The sequence below is a fragment of the Corapipo altera genome, unplaced genomic scaffold, assembly GCF_003945725.1.
Source record: "Corapipo altera isolate COAL_440 unplaced genomic scaffold, ASM394572v1 1, whole genome shotgun sequence".
NCBI lineage: Eukaryota > Metazoa > Chordata > Aves > Passeriformes > Pipridae > Corapipo > Corapipo altera.
In genome coordinates, this window is record NW_020884873.1 from 34,095,720 (window position 1) to 34,115,785 (window position 20,066).

The 20,066-nt window shown below is 39.4% G+C and overlaps 1 protein-coding gene across 8 annotated transcripts in view; it reads right to left on the bottom strand.

Annotated features, from left to right (window-relative positions):
• Window positions 1-3,447: 3,447 nt before the first annotated feature.
• RASSF3 (Ras association domain family member 3) overlaps window positions 3,448-20,066 on the bottom strand; it is a 107,414-nt gene continuing 90,795 nt past the window's right edge. For 6 of the 8 annotated variants that reach the window (XM_027656027.1, XM_027655991.1, XM_027655972.1 and 3 more), the window contains 4 exons: window positions 8,842-8,949; window positions 7,832-8,099; window positions 6,659-6,774; window positions 3,448-6,303 (listed from right to left, as the gene is read on the bottom strand). In XM_027656027.1, coding sequence (XP_027511828.1) covers window positions 6,154-6,303; window positions 6,659-6,774; window positions 7,832-8,099; window positions 8,842-8,949 — 642 coding nt within the window. In that variant the 3' untranslated portion in view covers window positions 3,448-6,153. Of the gene's footprint in view, window positions 6,304-6,658; window positions 6,775-7,831; window positions 8,100-8,841; window positions 8,950-11,969; window positions 12,006-12,929; window positions 13,086-20,066 lie in introns of those variants that run through there. The other 2 variants (XM_027656002.1, XM_027656035.1) reach the window with 2 other exon arrangements.

The following is a 20,066-nucleotide window of genomic DNA, read 5'->3' on the forward strand; positions in this document are numbered from 1 at the left end:
CAGGGGAATTCCATGATTAGAAAGAAGGGCAGTGCTAATATATTGCTTTCCAGATGTTGCTGTAGTCAGATTCAGCTGTCACTTAATCTTTTGATAATACCCACTGGACTGTGTCTAAAGCTGGAGTTCAGTAATTGCTCACAAATCTCAAAATATAGTCAGTGCCTGCTTGCTCAAGGTATGGAAGTTGTCTGAACTTATTCCAGCTGCCAAAACTCAGCCATTTGCTAGAAACAGGAATTAGAGTGACTTGATGGAAGACAACTGAATGATCAACTTCAGCATTTTTCCTGTGCAAGTTCTGTGGAAAAGCCAGCTCCATGACTCTTGCTTGGTAAGAATGGCTTTGCAGACTCCTCTGGGTTGGCAGCAAACAAACGTATCAAGGATGGAACTAAGGAGTCATAGAAATATTCTCAAAGCGTTGATGAAAATCAGTGAAAGCATCAGCAGAGCATAAATGCTCTGTTTTTTTGTTCTGAGGGTTCTGCCACATTATCAGCCAGCCAAAATGTTCAGTAGATAAAAGGAAAACATTACAATGGAAAACAAAACAATCCAAACCAGGAAAGTATCCCTTCTAGAGCATTAAAATCCTAAACAAAAAAAAAAGTGTGGGGTTTTTTGAGCTGTGATGTTTTGCTTTGGTTTTGAACTACCAAAATAATACAAAAAATGTGTAAGTTTGCAATATTGCACTTGGATACCTGCTTAGCAGTATTTTTAATCCTCTGTTTTAAAAGTGTTTAAAGTAACAAGGCAAAAACCTCACAGAAGTATTCAAATCTTTTGTAATTCCAAAAGCTTCTCTGGAATATCAAAGTAAAAACACAGGCAATAAAAAATAGCATCCTCCTACCTTTTGGCTACTCCAGGCTTTGAAACAGTACAATGCACATGACCAATCCTAGACTTACTGTGCAACAAAATACACTTTTGGTGTAAAGTCTGTTAATTGTCTGGAAACATTTGTCTGATTTGTCTTCTATTTACATGGATTGAACTAAAGTAGACATTGTTTTTTAATGTGTGTCCTGCATTTTCAGTCAGCCTCGTTTATATTTAAAAATGAGTGCTCTCAGTTGGCAGCAGGTGTTAAAAGATACTCTGCACAACTTCTGCTGCCTTTCTGTGCCAGTGTTACTAAAAACCCAGAAGTTCTGACTGTGTCTAATAAGCACTTAAACCAGAGCAGATAAACAGATACAAAAATGTCTAACATTTGCTCACACACATCTATGGAAAAATGTTGTGAGCAAAGAGCAGAGATTTTGAAAATATCAATTGACAGATCTAGAGTAGAACGGTCTAAGATTACTGGCATAAAGAAAGCACCTGTTTATCTGAAGGGAGAACTTTGGAGCCACTGTTCCAATACAACTACTTTGCTTGGTAAAAAAACAAGAGGCTGAACTTCAGTGTCATAAAATATACTGGTGTTCTAATGCCTCCCAAGGCACGTTTAAAACAGCTGAAATTTCTGACCACATACCAGATTCTGTATTTAAAGAGAGAAATCTTAGACTTGCTATTTTCTCTCATGCTATGCACAAGACTATGATGCTATTTTTAGGTTTATAGAGCTAGTGCAAAGGAAGAGGGCTCTGCACTTGACTTCTCTCATGGGTAGTTGTAGTAAAGTGAAGGCAAAACAGAACTCCTCTATTTATTCATAATATCCTGTCTTACTCATATGGAAAACACACTCAAGAAAAATAGGACCAAGACAGTACTTTATACAGCATCATGAAAGATGTTAGATTTGGCAACACTGAGCATTTGCAGAATTAATCCTTGCAAAAAGACAATTTTAAAAAGCACCTTGGAGGAAACCAGGAAGGAAACTGCTTTGAGAAGTCATTTGCTAGTACTGGGTGCCTCAGTGCAAGGTGTTAAGCTGGGTCCCTTCTAGGCCTCCATTGTTGCAACTGAATGTGCTTCTTCTAATTTGTTTGCACAATGGCAAAAAAGAACATTCCAGATGATTAGCTCTCACCTCATCAGCACACAACACAACAAGGTGTCCTTTCAAACACATCTTGGCCTATGCAGTATTTCCTTGAAAAACACCACAAAACTAGCTCCCAGCAGAGGTGCTGGGTGTCTGAACTGCTTGGCTCAAACTGCTCTGGACTGGGAGATGCCTACTAGCTACTCCAGGAATCTCTTTTATCTACTTACACATCAAGAGGAAAATAATTCCTCCAGAACAGGGTAGCCCTCAGTTCACAGTACTAAACCTGTCTTCTGAACAGCAAAGCACAGTGTGTCTGTGATCTGTGTCAAGCCTCTAACTTTCAGCACAGTCTGTGCTTGCATCACACTCTGGGTAAGAGAGTTGTTGGAAAGATGAAAAACATGGGCCCTCTGCTTCCCACCATCTGTAAGGTTCCTGCACCTACTGTTTTGCCACCTCACTTCCAGGCAACCAAGATGAACTACATGGACAGGTAAGGAGAGATTTTATATTACAGTGAAAAGTTCTTTCATATTCTGAGCTCCTCTAAAAACAGGTTTTTGAGAACTATGCAAATTTTAAAACAACTGCATTTGCCCTCCCTTTTTGCCCTCCATCTGGATGGATGATTCTGCTGCTGAACCAGCCAAAACACAAGAGATTTCTTTTGCCAAGTTGTACTTCTAGTAGTACATAACTGCTGCAGGCAGAGACACGAGCGCAGTTACTTGTGTGGTCAGGAACTTGGCTGACTCCGCTATCTTTAAGGCCTTTGATCCTTCTCACCCTGGCTGAGTGCTGGACTATTTGGTATTAACTTGGCATTGCCAAGTGCATACACAGTTGTAGTGTGGTTGTTGCACATACCAAGCTGCGAGGTCTCACATAAACCAGCCTTCAAGGCACTGGCTGAGCCACTGACCTTCTCCTCTGCTGCAGGGCTGCAGTGCCCAGGGAAGCGCCACAGAGACCAAGGTGAGCAGCACAGCAGCTTCCTTCCACCAATTCAATTAGGGAGGATTAAACTGGTTTTGAAATCACAAAATACCAGAAAATTAAACACATGTTACTGGAGGAAAGCACTAAAAAGTCATTGAAGATAAGAAGGAGTGAAATGCATTTCCTGTGGAGCGCAGACCAGGGTATCACCTCCAGCCTTGCTGTATTCACCTCGTGTTTCTGTGAGGTATTTTATAGAAGGAAACTTCTGGCCTATGGATTTTCCCATCCAGCACCACTATGTGCCCATGGCTGCATTCCTTCTATGGTGGATTCGGCTCCATGAGGATCTGAAAATCCTGTCATTGTGAGACAAAATGTGGTGGCCCCGTTGCCCTTGGCTCCCCTTCCTCTTCTTCCAGGCAAACCTTAATTTACAGCTGTGTCTGCCCACAGCATTTATTGCTGCTGTACAAGGAAATCCATTTGGCTTCAAAGCAATCACAACACCAGCATCAGGTAAAGGAAAAACCAAACACACACCACGAAACTGAGTATTGCCAACTTCAACTTTAATAACTGAACCATCACTTTTTTGCCATTTCAGTAATAACTTTAAGGGGAATAAAAACTTCCCTAGAAAAATAAAACTAAGTTTGTCAAAATTATAAATAGTTTAAATGTTTGTATTTAAAGACATACATTTTAATGTTTCCCTGCATTCCCCCTCCCCCTATCATTTAATCATTCTGGTACCATCATACAATTATATGAAAACAGTTTTGCAACAAAAACTTTGATAGTTCAATTTGATGCTAAAATTAAAAAAAAAAAAAAAGATAAAACTGACAAGGCATGACCATTTCTTTTAAATTAAAGCTGCTGTAATTGCCAGTGTGTAGAACAAAAATGAGAAAAGTTAACCCCACACATGACATTTTACAATAATTAACTGTGGACTAAGACAAAATTAAAATATAAGTTTATTTTGGTCCCCCACCCCCATCCCCTCCACCCCAAATCAAGACTCATAGTGCATACAACACTGATTGAGGTTTTTGGCTAAAGTAAATGCAGATGTGCCTACTTAAAAAGACTGATCATTTAGTTCAAGTAAAACCAAAAAATTCACATATTTTTATACTCCACTTTTAAACTCAAACAGTGTTTGAATCTGAGCAACAAATGGTTCAATATCGACAGTGATTATGTAATAATTACATAGCTATGGGCAGATACATAAGTAGATGTTAACAATATCCACCGACATGCTGCTGCATTCCGAGAAAAACAAATTGTAACAAAACACAAAAACATTCCCTGAACCATTATAAAGTGTCTCACTTGAAGATAATGTTACTAACTCACACATGCACTACCATGTTACATGTGAAATTAAGAAAACAAACAAGATATGCCTTATATATACTTTATCATTAGTACTACTCTTAATTTCTCTTAACCCTTTAAAACATTATGATTGTCTCATAAGCTTGCAAATTCTTTTTACCAAAAAAAAAAAAAAAATCTGTGAAGAGTTTTTAAAAAATCTTACTAAGGAAAGGAAACAAAGGCACAATTACATCAAATTAAGGGGAAGAACAGAAGCATCTTGGAGTTTCACACAGTATCCATTAGATGTCACTAAAGTTTTAACAATTCCTTGGGAATTTAAAACAACTTTTGCTGCTCTTCAATCGTTAGCACTCCTCCACTCCCCCACCCCCTGTATATAACTCAATTCCCCTCTGGCATGATAATGACTAAAGTATCAGTCACTCGAATCTGCCTCATGCTTCTATTGCACACCCACTTCTTTGGTTTCTTTTGAACATGCTTTTTTAGATAAATAACTCTGAAAGACCAACAATTATATTTACACTAAAGTAAAAAGTTTTCTTGCTACATTTTTCCTACTTTTAAATCAAGTAAATCAGCAGTCTGCAGAATTTGGTAATCAGTTTTTCAATTAAGAGTTTAAAAACTTTAAGGGAAAAACTTTCTGAAGTACTAAAAGCATAATAAGCTCAGTCATCAACACAGACTTAAATAAATGTTAATTTTCTGCTGAGCTGGAAATATGAACAAAACATTTTACTTTCTTTGCCTGACTGAGCCTTTACAAAGAAGCAGAGGAAGCTATTTTTACCTTTCAGATATGATAATTCAAAATTATCCAGCCTAAAAATGGATTGCTGAGCCAGAGGAAAGATCTGACTTAAAATAAAGACCAAATGCATCTGTAGTTGTAGCTTATGTCTGAACACTCACTAGATGGGTATTTCTCACAGAGTTATCTGAGACATAGACCGTTTTTCAGAATTCAAGTAAGCAGCTTTTTAGCTTGTCCACACTTTTCAAACCCCCACTATGCGTTTATGGAACCCACTTGTCCAATAGTGACTTGTATGTGCAGCTTCATTTCCTTTCTTACTTAGCTTTTGCTTCTCATTCCTTCCCACTATTTCTATTATCTTTATTTCTTTTCCAGTGTGGATTTACACAGTTAAAAACCATACACTTATTCACAATATTATAAGCATCCTAAAACTTTAACCTTGTAGAATTAGTATTTTAACTTCCTCTGTGTAAATACTATTTCCATTTAAAACCAGTCTTCTCCTCTGTCAGCTTCTACAGTTCTCCTCCCTCAGCTCTTACCTTCTTTCCAACTTTCTCTTTACCTTCTCCAGAAAGGCCACTTGAAAGCTTTCCACAAATTTCACAGTACAAACCACAAGATCTCGTGTGCCTTCTATCTATAATAGTTCTCTCACAAATTATACAGTAACTATCTGAAAACAGAAAGGTAGTGCAAATCAATTTCATCTGAAAGACAGTTCTCCAACTAATTCTCATTCAGATGGTTTTAATTTTTTTTAACCCATCAATTTGCACATCCTTACTTGTAAAGCTACCATTAAGCAAAGAAGAAAAAAAATATCTTATTTCATAGCATCCTAGAAAATTGCTTACAGTTTCACAGCTTGCACCAAGGTAACTTGGAAAACTCTCTAGGAACACAGAGGATTGCAAACCGATGTACAAACATGCAGAATCCCTTACTTGCAGGTGCAAGATGCTAAGTGACCTGGCTTATGGAACTAAGTCTATAGCAAAATTCAGGTACCCTGGCATCACAAAACAGTCTTCTGAATAAAGAAAACTACTCTCTGCTGCTCTTTGTAGGTTGGGTTTGGCATGCTATACTGACATTTGGTAGCGTGCGTTTTTCCTGAGTGTCCTTTGGCCCCCTTTTAACCAGGTTTAAACACTCCTCGAAGGGCTTCTTCAAGTTTGCCTCTGTAAGCTGCGTAACGGTTCTTTAAGATCTGCAGTTGGTCGTTTTCCTCTTTGTCCAGTATACGCAAGAAGTTTTGCAGTTCAGGAATACTGAAAGCTTCCCACTGGAAAGACAAAAAGAGAAAAGAATGGATGAGATGAACAGGAAATACACAAAATGCAGTATTTTTAAACAAAACACTCAAAAAAATTTCAAGCTGGAACAGTAATGGGCACCCTCCTTGCACCCCTTAGGGAATTGGAAAACATTTTACTCTTTTAAATATTTTTCTGTTCTGCAAGTAACAACAGGTCAGCCTAACCACAAATGAAATGTTTGCAAAAGGCACCAAGTAAATTAACAAGAAAAAACCCCCCAAATCTGTTCCCAAGAAGCGGATTGCCTTGTCAGCACGGACCAAACAGAACCCATCTCTGAAATTACACAAGCCCACCGAACCAGCATGGGTGTTGTCATACCATGACTTCTCCAGTTTCATGCTCACGTAGAACAAAACTGAGCATTTCTGTTCTGGGGCCTGCCACCAAGCGCAGGTAGAGGGGATGTTCTCTGTCTGACAGCTTGCATGTATAAACTGCAGGAGAAGGAAATCACAGTAATTATCATCTTTACCAACCATGTTTCAAACATTCTGAATGACTAACACTAGGCTAATGTTAGAAAACTTCGGAGATATGCATGGGTAGCCACAAAATTTACACATTGTATGTGTTAGTCTACATAACGGTTTTGAGCAAATGAGTTTCAGGGAAGAGCTGAGCAGGTGATTGATGATGACAGTGCAACACTGCATTCACACAGGAATGAAATGGCCTCCAGTCAACACAATACACTGTCTGAATACATGCAGGGCAGGGGGAAAAAAAAACCAACACAAGAAAAAAATACAACACAGATCTGTTGCTATATCTAAGCTTTTAGACATGAGAGCTGCAGTAACACCATTCTGATACTTTTTTCTCTTAAAAATCTCACACACAAAGTCTAAAAGACAACTCCGCCTGCCTGACATGGTTGGCATGACTTGACACCCAGAAACATCTGGACTCCTGAAACTGCTCTCAGTGTCCATGGAAGAAGGTGGATTCTAAGTGCAAGAAAACAATGTCGGCAAAACGCACCTTTCCCTAAAAACACCTATTCCATCTTCTTATCTTCCCAATCACAACATACAACAAACCACTAACAGCAGCCAGTGAACTGGGAGAGCCGTGTGCACTAACTCAGCACCTCAAGAGCTGTCTGCCAGTAAAAGGATCTCAGGCTCCTCAGACACCAGGGTTTCTTTTTTTAAAAATCTATCCTGTAATTTAATCTCACAACTCTGCAGTGTATAAGGCTAGCTGAAAGTTAGAGCCTTATAACGGGGCATAAAATAAAATGGACTTCCACACACAGGAGATGTGTAAATGTTTTGGCAGGTGACTTTGTCTCTTGGGAATTATCCTGAAACATCCCCAAATCATTTACTCTACTCTGTTACACATGCTACTTTTCATAAGAAAAAAAAGAGTGGGACTGTCACCTCCATTTATCTGAGTCTTTCCACCCGGCTTATTTCAAGTATTACTATAGCACAAGTCCCTCACCAAGCCCCTCCACTACTGAAACGCCACAAGCTTGGCTTATACCTTGATCTTCCTTGTGACAGCGTTTATAAAGTGCAAACTTCGCAGGGTTGTCAGCCACAAAGAACTTTTTGAGCAAGGCCTCGATAACTTCACGCACAGTGTTGGTGCTGCTGATGTGCAGGGTATTCACGCAGCCATCCGGCAAGTAAAAAGCAGTTTCATTATTGCTGTGAGCACACCTCCCCTGGCTCTGGGAAGACTGCACAGTGATTGGTCTGCATAGTTCCATCTGGACTTTGATGAAGCCAGTGTAAATCCCATTTGCGTTCTGCAGCAGAAAGAAAGTACTTGACTGTTAAAATAAGCAATGACCAATTGTGACGTAACAGTGGAGCAGGCAGATTAAAAAACTAGTAGTGAAGAGAATTTAAATGCCACTGCAATACATGACACCTCACAAGAAAGGTATTGTTTCAGTAACTCAGTTATTCTTTCTGGTTTATCTGTTGAATATTAATTTTTCTTACTGAATATTACTTTTTTTCTTATTAATAACTGTTGTATTCTAATAATATTAGGACCTAGGGGCAGGGGGAAAGTCTCCTCATGCTGAAAACCTCTATGACTACTCTGAAAATTAAGTCTCCTGTAATAAATAATGCATATTTCAACTTTCTTCATTGGTTGAGCATCTTGATCGGAGAGATACCTAACAAAAATTTATCTACACAAACAAGATAAATGTATCTCTATTTTTACCAGCTGAGCATTTTCATCTAACAAATTTACTTCTTAGTGTCAACTAACAGTTTATTTCAAACACGTTTCAAATTACATCAATTTGTTTTTACTACAATTTGTTTTGATCCATATAAAAGAATTACATGAATAAGAACATTTCGGACATGAGATTTAATTTCCAAAATCTAAGGGAATGTCTCTTACAAAATCACTAAAACAGAGACAGTTTGATATGTAAGATGCTGATACTAAAATGATTCACAATGTGCTACGAAGTTACAGCTCAATTGCTCCTATTAAAAATTACAGGAATTCTACGCAAAACTTACCAAGGTCATCTTTAATTTATCGGTGACAGATGAATTATAGCTTTGTATCTTCTCTTTAACTTCTTCTTTAGTGAGATAAACATGAGGTTCCCTCTCCTTCTGAACATCCTTCAAAAACAAAAGAGGCAGCAGTTTTAGAAAACAAAATAAAAACAATTATTTTAAGATTTTGGATATGACCATTCCTAGTCCAAGTGGTAATTATTCCACAGAGGCTCAACATAACAGTAATTAGCTGTACAGCAACATAAAGGATTAACCCGTTAAGCAAATCAAACACAACACTTGGACTGAAGGGAGATGGTTAAATCAACACACCCAAAAGACAATTGTGCCCTTTTTTTGCCAGCTGTTTTCATTCAAATGTTAGCAGCAGTGTACAAAACAGCTCAGCTCATTTTATGCCTTGATTTGTTCATGTCAATGCCATGCCATAGTGTTAAGAACACTGCTACAATTTTCATGAGATATTAGTTGGTATATCTGAATCAGTAGCTATTTCTGAACAAATGAAGAGTACATATGAAAACAACAGCATGTATTAAATAAGTAATGCCAACAATCCCAGCATGTGGCAACAACACCACAGCATCCCGGAATTCCAAGGCGACAGACAGTATGTTACAGGGTCACTGCCTACTACGTGAACAATCACAAGTAACTCTCCAGATACAAAATGTTACACCAATTTCATGTTTTTTCCATGGAGGGAAGGCCTATTGAGATTTTTCAACTGCTGCTTTTACGAGGTTGCTATGGATTTTACTTGCAGTATTAAAACAAATCCCTAGAATTGGATTTTTTCCAAACAAACATTTGTTCCCAATCCATACTCCTGCAGCAAACCAGTGTTATAAATACACTCCGGTTTGTACCACTAGCACAAATGCCATATATAGTATGAAAGAGTTTCAGTTCTCAGCTTTAATGATTTAAGACTTCACTTAGAAAAGGAGAAGCTTTGAAGAACCTCTACGCTTTCAAAAGAACATCTGAATATTCATTCACTCTATGGACAAACAGCTGAGTCACAGTGTTCCATCTGTCCTCACAAGCACATCCCAGCAGAGCTTATCCTGAGAAAGGATTTCCCTGACTTCAGTGGCCAGTCTTGTATCAGAGTCTATTGGACACTACTTGGCACACCTTTGCAGGCACTTCAGTTTGCCAACACGACCTCAAAGATGAGCACATCTGCTGTGGCACTGGAAGCTTCCATTTACCAGAAAGAATCTGCACAACTTTTTATGTCTCCTAATTTAAAACCAGCTACTTTTAGCTCTTCTGGGTTTAGTTTTTCTTTTCCTATATGGCATTTCACTAAATGACATGCTGGAGCAGACTTTTTTCCCATAGCTATAAAAAGAAAGGTGTGGTCTGAATGGGGAACTGCAAGTCAGAAACCTTGAATTCTGATCTGAGCTCAGATACTGATTTCCTGCATGACACAGAAAACATACCTTTATTTCACAGATAAGGAAACCAAGGCAAAAAAGAGCACAGTGAAATACAACTCTCCTATTAGTTCCTTAAGCACAACTCTAAGACTGTGTAGCATCTTGCACAGTTGCCAGATCCCACCTAATATATTACAAATACCAGATTACTGAACGTATTCAGAATTCAAACCTCTATTCTTGGTAGAGAAATGAAGCCTTCTTGTTCTTTTATTTTTCACCTTCCCCCTCCCCAAAATTGCCGTAACAAGGACAGACACAGCTTCATCTAAACTGCCCACTTCATCTCTCCAAAGGCTATTACAGCTTTGTAGTATTTTATTCAGGGGGAAACAAAGCAGCCACAGAAGGAAAAAAAAAAGTGGATGCTAAAGGGACAGGAAGCAGTCTGCAGGCCTCTGGCATGGGCATATGATGCATTTCAAGAACTGAAGCTTTAACTTGGAACGCTCCTAGTCTGCCTAACCGCAGACAAACCCCTTCATATAGATACCAGCCAAGACTCACCTCTCAGAGACAAGCACATTGTGGAGTACATCCCTCTCCAATCTGTTAATACTACTGATATCGAACTTCCAATAATGGACACCTCAGTTTTAATATTTATTATTAATTCTGATAATATTTATTATTATTCTGATTGTTCAAGCAAGTACCTACCCTGTTGGAGCCGACTGTCACCATGCTTACTGAAGTCATCCACAACATCCACTATCATCAAGCAAAAACACTAACCAGGAAAGAGGAAGAAACCTTTCCTGTGTTCAAACCTCAAACTTTGTATAAGAAGAAATAATTAACAAATAAACAACCACTTCCATTAACTTCTGTGCACCTTGAAGTTTAACTTGACAAAAAGGACTTTTATCAGCTTAGATGACAAAAAGAATCTATTGCCTTTAATGGCAATGGCATAGGTAAGTTCACAAGACTGACAGCTGGGTATTAAAACAAACAAACAAACAAACAAAACCCCAAAACCCCAAAACCCAAACAAACAATCCCACCTTGGTGAATTAGTAAGTACAAACAGACAGCAAGAAACTTTCTCCTGTTTTCATACAAGAGAGTTTTCAGGTACATTTCTGTTCTCCCAAGATGACATATTTTTCTAACAAAGCAACAGATATTTGGTCTGGTTGGAAAAGACACAAGCCCATGAGATCACTCTAGCCCTGGGCCTTGCCATGGAACCAGCCATGACAAGCAAACCCCAAGCACAGCACCCAAATGAGCTAATTTCCAACAGACTTGCTCTGGTGATGACTTGCAGTCAACCCTGTCAGGTGTGACTCCACCTATGGGTCATGGGGCATCACGGGGCAGCCGTCATTCACTCAACTGAGTTAGACATGATTCCATACCTGAACATACCACAGGAATTTCCGCCTTCTTGCAGTGGCACTAGAGGCTGGGCAATTTTGGCAAAGGTTAATTAAGCACACAGAAAACACATCTCTATGTTTACACAAAAGCTGAGAGTACCTCCTTCTGAGCTATAACTCTTTTTCTAAACAACCAAAGCCTGTGCCTCGACTAATTTTAACAGCATGCAGATTATATAAACATATGAACTAAATACAAAGAAGGGTTACAGGGATTAAAACAAATAAATAGAGCCAAAATCATTCAAGAAAAACACTATACATAATAGGCAGAAACGGTGTTTACCTTAATCATCATTTTCATCATAGTCCACCATCTCTGACCATCAAGACCACTGACAGCAAACAGTAAAGCCAAGTGTCCCAAGACACAAAACAGCTTGATGGCCACTGGAAACCTAAGCCTGAGATCTTCATTAATTAATTTGGAGACACCCTCCTGCTCCCAAACAAAAGCTCAAAACACTCCAACTGCTCACACATCAAGACACAGAACTTCAACCAAGCTAACAAAAACTCCTCACTAGCTAGACACCAGCACTTACAGAAAAATCACATTGCTGTCACACAGTTTACTGTCCCACATGACTGCTGTCAAGTGAAAGCCAACAAAAGAACACCTCACTAGGTTTATTATGATCAAGAAAGCCTCAGCCCACCATGATTCACTGGGTCAGCTGCTCTTAGTGGGTATTATTAAGCAGAACATGCAGATTTGAGGCACCTGTGTATTCAAATTTTCCCCAATTATACTTAACCAACGTGAAAAGAGAAGCCGACAAGATGTTATACAGGTTTTTTTTCCTCCAACTTTCCTGGAGCTGAATTGCTCCCAGTATAAGCTGGCACTTAAATTTTGACATGCAGCTTTGTCTAGCCATGTTAGAAGTTAAAATATGTAAGTCTTCTTCCACCAGCATACTTAGATGAGTGGAGAAAGACTTGGTAAACTCATTTTCCACAGGAAATAACAGATCCTTCATAACAGGATCCACTAAAAGAAAAGCCATCCTCTGCTAACTTGCTTCTGTCTAACAGATTAAATTCCACTTTGTTATCTCAGCCGGTAAATATATTACTTGTGAAGACCTTGAGTCATCCAATACAACAGCAGAGTAACAGCAGTAATTAATTAATCTCTACCATGCTTTACAATGTGCTTCTAACACCTTGCTCTTGAAATGGCTACCAAGTGGTTGAAGCCACACCTGCTCAGGGTGTAACTACAGGGAATGCCATTACTCACTCCAAAGTCAGCTGTTTTAAACAAAGGAGCCTGGGCATTTTGGAGGTGAGATATGGCACAGCTTCTTGAAGTCAGTTGCACTGCTGAGGCACGAGGGGAGCGCGATTCAGCTCTAGGCCGATTCAGATGCAGCTGATTCATCTCCAGCTCCCTACAAAATATGCCTCACAATGCCTGTATGCTGGGAATTGTGAAATGTCTTTCTTCAAAAGTTAGGCCTGGTGGTGAGTTTCCTAACCACAGATCCTTGCATATGTCACAGCAGCAGAGTGAAGTACAAGCACAACCAGCAGAGCAGTTCTGTGTCTTCTGTCAGCCAAGACTTAGACACTGCTGGGATTAACAACAGCACTTCCGGGTGCTACTGTTCAAACAATGAACTTACTCCATAAAACAATGCACAAGCTTTTCAATGCTACTTTTGTAAAAATAAAATTAAATATATAGAACTGAAGCTAAGTGTGACTCTTCCATGGCTTAGACAAATTATACTCTCAGTAATGTCTGCCATGTTCCCCTTTCTCTACCAGGCCCGAGTGTTTTCCCCATCAGAACTCCTAGTCTCCTTCCATTCCCCACTTCTCATGTAATCTGCTACTTCCTCAGCCCAGCACAAATACAGAAGATAAAAACTAATCTCAAGGAGACAGTTGAATACATGAGAATCCGTACAGATGAGGACCAAAACAGTAATTCTAGTCCGAGCCACTAACTTTTACAAAAATCATGCTGTCCTTTCCAGCACTTAAGAGTGCACACCACTGGCAGCCATTTGTATAAAAGCCATTTCTCAGGTCAACCAAAGCAGTATTTATTCTCAAATGAAATTCCTCTGCCAGTAAGAGGGAAATGAGGCAAGTGCTTTCATTTTCCCAAGGGGAATAGCTGGTCTTTCATTAGAGCTCATGATGCAATGCCTCTTCACAGTTGAGCTTCCTCTCAACAAAAAGGGCAGAAATGTTTTTTCTTTATCACCTCCACCCCCCATGCTCATCTCATTTATTGTAGCACAGATGTTTAGAGAAGCAGCACTCTCTTTTCAAACATTTACGCTCAGTGCAAAGCCCTAGCTGAGACTAGCTCAGCATGAATCCTCAAGAAACACAACTAAAACTGCACAAATTACAATTAAAGTGAAGTGCAAATCAACTTGTGGTCCCAAAAAAGAAGAATCATATCACATCAGGGACTTTATGAAAGTCCAAGTCTCACGGTTGCTGCCAAACCCTATTCCTTCAGGCAGTAAGAAAGGGCTAATAAACTCAACAGCTAGCAATCTGCTATGGGATGAGGCTGAGAAAAAGTTCCACAAACAAAGAAAACTCTGAAGCCATGAAGCCTGTTTCCTCAGGATCCTTGCCTTGAGTCAGATGCATGGCTTCCCCAAACTGCTGCTGCAGTATTCTATTTATAGAGGGATACAAGAAAAGTCTCTCTCTTCTATCCAACATATTATTTTCACAAAGCTTCAAGAAATTAGCATTTATTGAGGAATGGGGAACCAAGCTCCTCCTAATACTCTTCATATTTCAGCTTGAAAGACAAAGAAAAATATAATGGATGAAAAGTTAAATCTATCCCAGGAACACATATAAGGTATTTTTATAAGAAATCTGAAGAACCAAAGACCTGTGGGAACTCAAGCCAACTTTTAAGACATATCAGAGTTCCTATCTCCAGCTTTCCCATTTATCCCTCATATACACTGACCATGATTCAGTCAGATGAATGAAGATGCCCTGATCTTGCTATAAATTGTGGCCAGGAATAATTTTTGAAATAAAGCATTGAGGGTTTGACAAATGAGAAATGCAGCCTAATACACATTTTCTAAAAAAACTCTTGTTTAGTCATAAAAATTTCAGCTAGTGCACCCTACTTATACCACGTTTGTATTAGAGAAGGGATTTAACTAATGGTGCTATCATACAACAGAGAAAGCCCAACAGAGAATACAGGAAGGAAAATAGAGAAAGGGAATTCTGATCTCAGCAACTCCTTCTACAAGCAAGAACATTCTCTTTTCTACAGCCTGTCAGCATTCCCACAGGAAAGAAAGAAATTGAAACCTTGCAATTAAACTATTTTGAAACACATATTGCTTTTCTCCCTCATCCTAACTTCTAAGAGCAGAGCAGCTTTGCCACTGACAGTAATCTCTCCTTCCACCCTGGGGCAAGCCTGAACTTAGGATATGTGCTCTTCCTTCATCTGGAACCCAGGTAGAGACACTGGTCACATCCATCCACGCATAGCCAGTCAGAGACACTAGTAGCCAGAAAGGTATGGAGAAGACCAAATGGGGGCAGGGTAGCCAGGGAGAAGCATTAACATCCAAACAGCTCCAAGCATTGCACCTTACCACACAGCTGCACTTTGAAATGTTTGCATCCTCCCGAATGGGGTGAGTTTGCTCTATAGGTCAGGGCAAAGGGAATTTTTCTAACTGGATGGATGTGGGCAGAATAATCTCTGTATCTTCTTGTAATACGTTTGCTTTCTGCACTCAGTAAGATCCAGTTCCCCCAGTGGCACATAGGGCAAGGAAGCAGTCTCTTTTTTAGAAAAACATTTTGTTTTTCTAAGCAGGTTTGGCTGACCTGAATCTTAAACAATTATCCTGACAGTCAGAGAGAGTTCAAGAATAGCCTGCATCATGTCCTCCTGAGGGAGCAAGAGAAGTGGCACCCTCCCAGGTGAGGGGTACGGTGCATCCACTCTGATATTCTGCCTTCAACAGCAGCAAAAACAAAGGCTATTTCAAGCAAGCACGTGACCCTTTTCTGCAGCCTCTCTGCTGGCATCCACAAGTGTTGTAGCAGGAATTCAGAGGGCACCTCCCTTCCGAGTCTATTTAGTGTCCATTTATGGACACAGGCACTGATGCCTATGCATGCACATAAACCCTTTTTGAACCTGTCAACACTGCCTGTCCCTACACTTCCTGTGGCAGCAAGTTCCAGACATTCATGACTGCTGTGTGAAGAAGTACTGCCATCTGCTTTAAGCTGATCTTCTACTAAGACAACTTCTCTTAAACACACTGAGTGCCCCTTAATCCTAATATGGCAGGGCCTCGTGAACTCGAGTTTCACATTCGGCTTACACATTACCTTTGTGATTTGGTAAACCACAATCACACACACTTCCTTTTTTTCTTCCCCAAAGTGAGGAGCCTTGAACTCCTTAATCTTTACTAAGGTAGTTGCTCCATCCTCTCAATCATTTCACAGAGGGGTGACCAACCACAGCAAGCCCTTCCTGGGATGTGGGGACCAGAGCTGCATCACAACTTGTGACATAAGTACACCAAAGCTTAGGTGCTCTTTGTTTACACATCTTGCATGCTACAGGTCTATAAAAATCTTTATCTGTGATGCAATGTGAAAAGTCTCCCAACACTCTTCCATAGCTTTTACAGAAATCTCCATGCAACTACCACAGCTTATAATTTTATCATAATTTTACAAGGTACAGGCATTACAGGTAATAAGTTACTTGCAGACTATTTTAAGGTTTTCCACCATGCGGCTAGGCATGCTAATGAAAGCACTGAATGACAAAGTAAAGTATTATGGCTCCTGGCTGACTCCCCTGATGTAAACACTCAGATGTTTACATGGTGAATATTTTTAAGCAGCAGAGAAACAAATTAAGAACTGTGACTTCCCTTTATTCCTTTCAAGAAATTATTTTCCTTCAAACAGAGGCAATACAAACACAGTTCATATTCAGGCATTGTGAAAGGAAGCCTAGAAAAAGGAAACTATTTGTTAGTGACATTAACCTTGCTGTTTAAGTTTCATTTAAGTTTATCATGACCTCACCTCTGAAAACCCCTAGTTACAAACCCTGTCATACCCTACATGGCTGTACTTTAACTATTGGTATGCAACCCAGTTCACAAAAAACCAGTCATCTGTTTAAAGTGAAAACCAACTACACAAATAATAGTAACTGAGGTTTAGCCTTACATTTTGTCTGCAAAGAAGCTACAGATTTTAACACGTATCTGCACATTTTTCCCCCCTCCATATTATGACATATTTTTAAAGAAATATATTACGTGATTTAAAAAAAATTCAACAGCTGTTTCAGTTTTGCACATTTCACTAAACTAGATGTAAGAAACATCACAAACAGTAAACCTCCTTCAGGCCTCCTCTCCAGAAAGTGTGAGTTTTATCTGCTGGCTACTTTAGCACATAAGAGATTTAATGAACTAAAATGGATTACTAGCCTCTGAATTGTACAACAAAATCAAGCTTTTAACAGACAGTTAGGAAACCAGTTTATACAAGGTATTGTATTGAAAACTAATTAGTATATCTCAAAGGTTAAGTATGGTCTGGAACCCAGGCTATTAATACAAGTAGCGATCAAACACTTAAGTGGTATTAGCGCTCTGGGTTATTACACCACAGTATTTGCATGTGACCCTGCAATGCAAGAATCCAACATGCTCCATATCCAACAGAAGGCAGGAAGAGGTTGTTTGCAACGACAACCTTCCCAGTCTTCAAATGCAGCTACCTACATTTTACATTAAAATTGGTACTGGAAACCAACCAGCCATTCCTGGGGAAGCACAAGCCCCATGCTAGGCCAAGGCATGCAGGCTTCTCCCTGTGCTTACTGCCGGCACTGTCCACTCTGAGGCAAGCTCAGTCATGGGCCTTGTCTCAGCAGAAGATGGGCAATGTCCCACCTTTTGCCAAGTGTGTCAGACACCATTTTATCTTTAGAGCAACATCCCCTTCCTGGGCTCGGATGGGTAGTTCAAAGATTGTGTCACCAAATCATTTTTTAAGCCTTCTGACAAAATCTGCCCGTATCAAGGAAAGGTAACAACTTCATAACCAGGCCCAGCCTTAGGGCTGGTGTTAGAAATGGTGAGTCTGCACATGGTCACAGTCCCACCAAGTCATTTTTATTTGGATTCGTTCCACTTCAAAGCAATTAAAAAACACAAACCTCAAAAATGTACAGTAACAATTCTCATCAAGGAAACATCATGAAATGCACTGGCTCTTCGGACATAGAGCAACCCTGACAGTTTTCCCTCACTGCGGATACTGCAGTGAAAACAATGTTCAGAAAGAGGTCTGGTCTTCTCGAGAAGATACTGGCCATGGGGAGGATGTAGGGGGGAGTATATTGTTTGAAGAACACACAGTCTTCAAATTCAAAAAGTTACTGTCTTTATCAACCTGGCACTAATATGACATTTGAAACTTTTCTGAAAGGAAAAAGCCCTCCTCCACCACACATGCATCTCAAAACCCCACAAAATTAAGGAAGCACAACTATTTATTTTTCAAATGAAGTCTGCATTTGAAAGGCCCCAAAAGCCCATAACAATAACCTTGGGGAGGGGGGCTGGGGGATGTTCAAAGCTGTATCTTCAGTAAAATACACAACCTCTAAGCCAAAGTAGCAGAAGTATCATCTTAGTATGTTAAATATGATCACGGTAAAACTGCTGCATGCATTTAAAATCAAGTTATGTAACTGCTGCTTCATATATATACAAAACAGTAAGCTAAAAACTAACTCCATCTAAAACCCAATAAAGTTTACAGTCACTGTAGCTCTACTTCAAGTTAGGTTTTTATTAAGTAAGTCCATAAGAAATATTTTTACACCAATATTACATGTCTCACTGCACTCTACACAGCTTCCACAGAAATATTAAAAAACCAGTCTCTTCAAAGAGGCATCCAAATTAGATATTTCACATAGAACAGACAAAAAGAGGCACTCCTGCAGTCTAGCCTGCATGAAGAATTTCTTTCACACTCCAGAAAATTTGTATTACCTGCCACATTTAATTAACCGTTAAAATTGTAATGACTGCACCCTTCTGTAAGTCTTTATATTAGCATGCTTTATTAAAAATCGGATAGTATTGAAATGGTATTTCTAAAGCAGCAAACTACAATCATTAGCTTTACCTACTACTGCCTGATCTAATCTGGCAAAAATTCAAGAGAGAGAAGAGGAGAGGGGGCAAACTAGGCAACCATCTCAGTACCACCACCATGTACTACTGTAGTGTCAAATTAAGTTGACCTTAATGATAGGACTTTACCTCTCTTTTGTATCCCCAGCCTTGAGAGGTCAAAGGCTTAAAAATAAAAACCAGAACCCCTTGGTCAATTACCTATCTCAAGGCTGCACCCTTTGTTCAATTTAACAAGAGTTCCAGTTTGAACTTAGCAAAGCTTCAGAGCTCAGATTTGACTGCTCCTCCAGTAAGAAGGAAAATAAAAGGCTTGAACCAGTCTTGGATTCAACTTTGCTGCAACTCTCTGGTTAAAGTTATTCCTCTCACCTTGCAGATGATGAATGCAGTAGAGCATTCATGGCTCACACAAGAAGAAAGTGGTAAGGGCAGTGGGGGCTGCTGGGCCTTAGCCATTCAGCCCCATGCCACCACCCGAAGGCCATGTCCTGTCAAGATCACATTGATAAGGTGGTACTCGATCCTTAGATCTCTGCATTGTGACATAACCGACCAACTGATCAGCAAGATTATGTCTTGAATAAACTCATCAGCATGGTAATGATAATCTGCTTCTGAGGGGTTTTCATCTCATTTTTCTATCACCTGTTTTTTGGGGGTTTTTTTACTACTCACTCAGACATTTAAGAGGCTACCAAGCACTTCAGTTGCAAGCAGAGCAGGACTGACAAAGGGACAAGGTTTCCTTAAAACATTCTCTAAAACATTTCCTTAAAACATTCTCTAAAAAGACAGGTGAGACATATTATTGGCGTTACAAAAACTGAAAACTGCCACCAACTTATTTGTCTCAACCCTTTTTGCAAAAATATGCTTGCTGCCCAGTTTCAGTATGAATTTATTTTACAGCACACACACATTTATTTCTTACAAATGAATCTAGATGCCTTCCATGCTGGGACAATTTAAAAGATAACTGCTTTTAGCCATATGCCTGCTCCTCTGCTGAATGCTACCACTGTCTAAGAAACCAGTGTTAGCAGTCACAGTCCAGTAACAGACTCCTTTCTTAATTAGAATGAACATTTTAATTTTTCTCTTTTTACAGGTGAAAAAGAACAGGATAAGCAAATTGAAAACAGAAGAATTAGCAAAGGTTTTATTTTTGTACA